The sequence below is a fragment of the Babylonia areolata genome, chromosome 31 (assembly GCF_041734735.1).
Source record: "Babylonia areolata isolate BAREFJ2019XMU chromosome 31, ASM4173473v1, whole genome shotgun sequence".
NCBI classification, from domain to species: Eukaryota; Metazoa; Mollusca; class Gastropoda; order Neogastropoda; family Buccinidae; genus Babylonia; species Babylonia areolata.
The window spans coordinates 17,011,875-17,019,374 of NC_134906.1; the positions used below are offsets into that span (position 1 = coordinate 17,011,875).

A 7,500-nucleotide genomic window follows, 5' to 3' on the forward strand; every position below is an offset into this window, starting at 1 on the left:
CCTCCATCCTGTCAGTGCTCTCTCCCTCTCTCTCTTGCCTGTCTGTTCATCTCTATCTCTCTCTCTCTCTGTCTGTCTGTCTCTGTCACACACACACACACACACACACACACACACATATGCGAGAAAACACATGGGAAACACGGAATACAAGTGATACCTGGTGGTGTGGAAATCTTCCTGTTATTGTTTGCTGATGATGTTATTTTGCTGTCAGGATACTGTCAGTGGTCTACAGAATCAACTTAACATGCTAAAAAGAGAGACTTATCGACTGGATTTTACAGTTAATCTCGAAGAAACAAACATGATATTTTTTTTTTTAGAAAAGGTGGACATTTAGCTGCTGTGGAAAAGTGGTTCTATGGAAATGAAGAGGTGAAGGTGACAAATTCATGCAAATACCTAGGGATGTTTTCACTACAAAGCTAAATATTAGTAGTGCCTTGTTAGATGTGTGTAGGAAAGGAAAGAAAGGGGTTATTGATATAATAAAAAAACGCCGAAAAGATTAAATTTAGCAGATATTTACTTCTTTTCGAAGCTTTTTGATATACAAATCGAACCGATTTTAACATATGCAGCAGAGGTGTGGGGGTACAGAAGAGGATGGCAATCATACAGAAAAAGTACATACCTTTGCGATCAAAAGATTCTTGAAAGTGCCATTACATATATCAAACAAACTTGTGTATGAGAAACAGGAAGATATCCTTTACATATTAGAACAATAGTAAAATGTATCAGATACTGGATAAAACTGACTAGATTGCCAATGTCAAGATTATGCAGACAGGCCTATGGAATGCTTCTAGTACAACACGATAAAACGCTAACATCAAACAACTGTAACAACTATAACAAATGTCCAATTGGACTATACAGGAAACCTTCTGCAACAGCAGATAACATCTTGAAATTGTCAAAAATACATTCAAAAGAATTTTCCGAGAAGTTTGGTAAAAACGATTTCAGACTCTGACATTCAAAGAGTATGTGTTTGCTTGAAATAGATTCTCCACATATGCATTTAACATCTCTGCTGAACTTTGTTATAAAAGCGTTCAGCTTTATCCTGTTTGATAATGCCTGAATTTGCCTTAATCTGAATAAATTACTGAATGTATTTGACTGATTGATAGATTTCGGTTGTTGAATATTATTTATACTTTTATTTAAAACTTTGCCATTTTGCTGGTATACTTCCCTAACTTTGCTCCATGATGCTTTTTCTAGTAAGCGGTACCCCTCTTGTACAGACAAAGGCACATAAAGGTCCGTGGTTCCCTGTTGGTGTTTTGCACCTTTTCTTGCAGCCCTGTCAGCCCATTCATTATATAGGAGACCAAGGTGAGAAGGAACCCAACAAAAAGTTATGTGTGTTCCTCTCAAATTCAAAAGATGTACAATGTGACTTATTTCTATTATTATTTTGGACTTGTCCTTACAATTTGATGAGTTTAAAGCATATAATACAGATTTTGAATCAACACAAAATAAGACGTGCGTGTGTGTGTGCGTGTGTATGTGTGTGTGTGTGTGTGTGTGTGTGGAGGCGGGGTGCAGAGACCTGGTAGAACGCTTTCTGGTCCTGGAAAGCGGCAGTGAAGAGGTATCGTGACGTGACCAGCACGGCCACCACAGCTGGCAGGGTCACCATGAAGGTCACCGTCAGGAAGTACGTCTGCTGCTTCTGGCCGTCAATGATGCACAGGTACGCGTCCTCGTAGTAAAACGCCCTCTGCACAAAAACACACACATGGACATGTACACACATGCACGTTGGACGCACGTGCTCATGTATTCACACACACGTGGTAATTAAAGAAGAAAAAACAACTTTAATCGTCGACATGACGTAAGTTATTGCTCAATTTTATTACGTAACTTGAAACACTTTAAAAACTGCTGCTGCTTGATGTTTCCTTCATGATATCCAGATTAGATAACTGAAACTCTCTTCTCCCTGGTCTCCCAAACCAAATAAACTTCAACGCATTCAGAATCATGCATCCCGACCCGTACTCCGTGAACCCAGGCATGAAGGTGCAACATCACTGCTCAGAACGCTTCACTGGCTTCCTGTTAAGGCAAAAATTCAATGCAAAGTAGCATGTCTCATGATGTGTGTGATCTGTGCTAAGAGCTGGAAGTGAATTTTCAGTTCTTGTGATAGGGTTTTTGTTTATTGTGATATCGGGAATAGTTTTAAGTATTGTGACAGGGTTTTTAAGTATTGTGATGTGATATTGAATTATTTAGGCTTTTTATGTGATGATGTGATGTGTGTGTGTGTGTGTGTGTGTGAGTGAGTGCGCTTGAGTGTTTGGTTTGCTGACTGTAAAGAGCTATGCTTGTAGGTATTTCATTTGTTCATTCTAGTGTTTGAATGCATGTTTTTAACGTCGGTGTTTAAATTGTACAGCGCAATTGAGCATGCTTTATATGGAAAAGCGCCTTATGAATTACATTATTATGATTATTATTTCATTATCATCAAACATTGTTCTGACCACATCCGACTCGTGGCTGTGAATCCCCCCTCTCCCCACCAACCCCCATTTCCTGCCAGGCAAAATTAGTGTGATTCTGATAATTGGTAACTGGCACACAATTACTCTGATTATGATCATTAATAACTGGATAATTACATGGCTCTGTTCCAAAGCTAGCTCAAGCGCTTTGCTTTCATTGCTGACACCTAGGCCTGTGCTGTGCCACAGGGTCATTAGCACAGTAATAAACACACAGGCTTCATGCAAGACTGTGGCACGGCCACATGATCCTCAGCTTGTGTAAGGCCGACAGCACTGATCAATGGGAACAAAACACTCTGTGGGCACCTAAACCGAGGTTACTCTGTGACCGGTGCGGAGAAAAGAGCGGGGAGGTGGAGACGGGGACGGGAGGGGGCAGAGAGAGAGATGGAATTGGAGAGACAGAGAGAGACAGAGGCACTTAGGAAGAAGATTGGGAGACAGACATAGAGACAGACACAACGAGGCACAGATACACAGAGACAGCGGCAGAGAGACAGACACAAATAAACAGAGACGGAGAGAGGTAGATGCAGAACGACACAGAGAGAGAGAGAGAGAGAGCGAACGAACGAACGAACGAACGAACTTTTTTTTTACTGATGAAAAAAAAGGAATACGCACAAATGACTTGTTTTCATCCTGCCCCCATGAGAAAGGAAAATAAATACTAAATACAAAATCATACCATTATATGAAAAAATTCAAATTATGTCACAAAAAAGAAGAAAAAAAAGAAACAAAACAAAACAAAAAAACAACAACATACGTACATGCACAAATGATTCATACATCAGAAAGAGAAGAAGAGAGAGAGAGAGAGAGAGGGAGATACAGAGACAGAGACAAAATGAGAGAGAGCGAGAAACACACAGACAGACACAGAAACGGACAGGCAGAAACACAGTTATGAGAGTGGAAAGGTTAAGACATTGTATTTGCATATTCTTTCATGAGTTCTGAATGGAACAGTTTTTGTTTTTTTTTATAAATTAAGACTAGTTTGGACATTGAGAATGGCTGATATATTATTCCACAATAAACCGCCTGAGTATGACAAACTAGATTTTAACAGACCAATTCTCGAACGGCGCAACATAATCTTATGGACGTGGCGATTTTCGTTTTATGAAATTTACTGGCAATCGAGGGTGGGGCACAACTTTTGAAAGTAAAAAGTGCTTTGTTGTATTTTAATTTCCATTTCAATGGGAAAATATCCAACACAATATAGTCGTCTGGTGTCAATGTGGAAGATTTTTAGGAGAACTAATTTCATTGCACGTCTGTGAAGACTAGACAGTGGCCTGAGAATGTTTTCACTTGCAGAATCCCATACAGTGGCTGTATAATTAATGTGAGTCTCAATGTATGCATGAAAGAACATTTTTCTAGAATGAACATTTAAGAAATGCTTTATTTTGTTCAGCTGGTACACCTTTTTTGCTACATTTTTACATAACATAGAAATGTGACCAGACCATGATAGATATTGTCCACCACAATTCCGAGAATTTTATTACTGTCAACTTCTTTGAAAAAAGCAGTATTTATGAAGAGAGGGACAAGTTCATTGGAAATGCTTTGACGCTTCTGTCGGGTGGTGATCATCATATATTCGGTTTTCTGTGGATGGAGACACATATGGTTTAGTTCTGACCAGATAACTAACTTATTTATATTCTCTTGTAATTCTAGAGATAATTCTTTTGCATTACAATGACTGGTATGCAGGGTTGTACCATCTGCAAACATTTCACAACAAATTGTTAAGTACAAGGGTAAATCATTAATATATATTGAAAATAGATAGGGTCCTAGGACAGAGCTTTGAGATACACCATACTTAACAGGTATAAGAGCAGACTAAAAGGTAAAAGCTAAAGGTAAGAGAGAGAGAGAGAGAGAGAGAGAGAGAGAGAGAGAGAGAGAGAGAGCAAACTGTTTCATTAATACTGACTCATGATCAGTAGATCTTTGGATACAATGATATCAAATTCGAAAGATTTATGAGAAAATCATGAAAGTTCACTATAATAATTTAAAGAATTCAGTTCGTCGTTTAAAAGTTTCAGGAACATGATTCTATAACCGATCCCCAGAATATGTAAGACTTGATTTGTATATAATAATGGTTGTGAAGGGGAGATGAATTTTGAGTGTCGATAATCATTAGATGTGAACACATTTTTGATTACAGAAGATGGGGCATTACCATGGAACATCTTATGCACATAGAAGCCTTTATTATACAAAAGTATAGTCTTGAAGGAGAGGATGTCTGTTTTTGTCAGAATCTGTCAGAGTTGGATTTGTTGATAGTTAATTCAACAGCTCTTTCTTGGATGCTTATCAATGGTTAAAGCAGATCATTGCTGGCAGAACCCCAAAGTGTAGAAGCATTGTCCATAACAGACTGAATACACGTATGAAAAACATAGTTTCCTTGCATGCAGTTAAAAACAAATCTTTATTTTCTTATCTGATATAGTTTTGCAGCAAGACTTTTTGGACATAATTTTAGGTGTGTAAACCAAGATAGATTATCATCCATCATCATTCCTAAGATTTTATGATTGGCAACTTCTGTTTTATTTCGCTAGCAATACAGAGGACTGGTAAATCCAAGGGAAGGTTTTGTCGTTTTTGTCTTGTGGTAATCATCATAGATTAGTTTTAAGGGGATGGAGAGCCACGTGACTCAAACGTGTGCATTTAACAAGAAGAATGTTGATATTTTCTTGCATGGTAAGATGAACTCTCTGAGCATCAGCATTACTACTTGTATCTAAAGAAGTATCATCAGCAAATATGTCAAACTGTATTTTGTTAAAAAAAAAAAAAAGATAATGGAAGACCGTTGATGTATAATAAAAACAATGATTGACCCAGTACTGAACCCTGTGGAACACCAAATTTGTTGTAAAGAAAATTTTGATGTATATGTGTTGAAAGATACTGTTTGTTGTCTGTTGGAAAGGACTGTTGACTGTTGGAAATCACTGTGGCTAGTGTGTGAACTGAAGACAGCCTACAAGCGTCAAAGCCACCGGAACTTCAAGTTATTTGGACATGTTTTCTGTGTAACCTGGCAAGTATTCTTGCTTGTCAGAGCACGCCATTTCTTCACCATCCCCTTTCGCACGCGCAGCCCGCTCCGCGTGTTCCTGAAGCTGACCTCTACCACAGGCCCTTGCTTAATGCTCATTCTCCCCGTGTGTCTTACACACGGGACCAACTCCTGTCCGTGCCTCCTGCAGCACTTGACCCTTCTGTCATCGACGCCATCAGAGGTGTGGGTATAGGTTGCCACCTCCCCCGTGTTCGCACTCATCGTGCAGGACGTCGCAAGCAGAGGAAGACAGCTGTTGTGTGTGGTACTGGACGTGTAACTTCCACTGACCATCCTGTTAAATGCATCAACTTTAGTAACCATATTCGTGTACCTCTGTCCTGCTTTCCCTCCCACCGCTCAACTCAAATTTCTCTAGGTCTGTTCAACGCCCAGTCAGTTGGTCCTCGCTTCAAACGCTCAGCGATCAACGAACATCTGCTCTCAATCAGCCTCGACATCCTGTGTATCACAGAAACTTGGCTTCGCAGTACTGGGGATGAAGCTAAGTGTCGAGATCTCGCTCCCCCTGGCTACACTAGGGCCTACCACCTCCTTCCCTCGTGTTACAACAACTTGCGGGGGAGGAATCGCCTTCGTTGTGTCAGACAGGCTGCTCCCACACACAACGTACACATCTGCCTTTCCCTTCAACCATGCCTCATTCGAACTGGCCCAGCTTTCACTGTCGCTGCCACATTCCCACCTCAATGTGTTCTGCCTCTACCGTCCGCCACCAAACAAGAAAAATAAACTTTCTGATACTATGTTCATAGAACAGTTTCCGGACTTCCTAGAATACGCTAATAGTTTACCAGGCTCCCTACTGATTGTTGGGGACTTTAATTTTCATTTTGATTCACCCACACAGTTTTATACCTCTAAAGTACTTGAAATTGTCAGTTTGTTCGATCTTAACCAGTCTGTAACCGAGCCTACACACAATCGTGGTCACATCGTCGATTGGGTGTTGCACAGAAATGAGGACTGCCTCCTCCACCGTCGATCACACCCTGTCCTCCGACCATCACAGTGTGACGTGTCATCTGAACCTCACCAAACCTCCCACGCCCCGTGTGTATAGGGAGGTGCGCACACTGACCACAATCGACTTAGACTTATTTAAAGCTGACCTGCTGACTAATATCCCTTTTGAGCCGACTGCTGACCAGCTATCCACTGTCCTACGCGCTGCACTCGACAGGCACGCCCCGTCGACTCGGCGCCTGATCTCCAATCGTCCCCCGTCGCCTTGGTACAACACCTTGGGACCAGAGCTGTTGGAGGCCAAGCGGGAGAGTAGGAGAGCTGAGAGGCACTGGCGTGCCACTAGTTTGACCATCAGTAGGGACATTTTTCAGACAGCCAGGAATAATGTAACAAACATTGTTGACAGGGCAAAGTCAAAGTTCTACTCTTCTAAAATACTTGCATGCACCACAGCCAAACAGCTTTTCAACGCTACGAACAATCTACTAGGTAAAATGAAAAACACTCCTCTCCCTACAACATTTTCGGTGCAGGAACTCCCTCAAAAGTTTTCTGACTTCTTCACCGGCAAAATATCAGGCATTCGTGAGAAGCTTGACTCTGTTGTGTCTCCTTCTTCACCCGTTCAAGAACGCGTGTACAGTGGTCCTGTTTTACATTGTTTCCAACCGGTTACTGAAGATTTTGTGAAGAAAGTGTGTCTGAGCGCTTGTCCGAAATCCTGTGAGCTTGACCCTGTCCCGTCTTCTTTGTTGGTTGAATGTATTGATGTTCTACTGCCACATATTACTCATGTCATCAATTCTTCCTTACTGTCTGTTTGTTTCCCTGAAAGCTTCAAATCTGCTGTTGTACGTCCAC

General features: G+C 40.9%; 1 protein-coding gene across 1 annotated transcript in view; it reads right to left on the bottom strand.

Annotated features, from left to right (window-relative positions):
• LOC143276032 (uncharacterized) overlaps nt 1-7,500 on the bottom strand; it is a 47,888-nt gene that overhangs the window by 15,330 nt on the left and 25,058 nt on the right. The window contains exon 2 of the mRNA XM_076580418.1: nt 1,571-1,741. Within this exon, the coding sequence (XP_076436533.1) occupies nt 1,571-1,741 (171 nt within the window). The remainder of the gene's footprint in view (nt 1-1,570; nt 1,742-7,500) is intronic.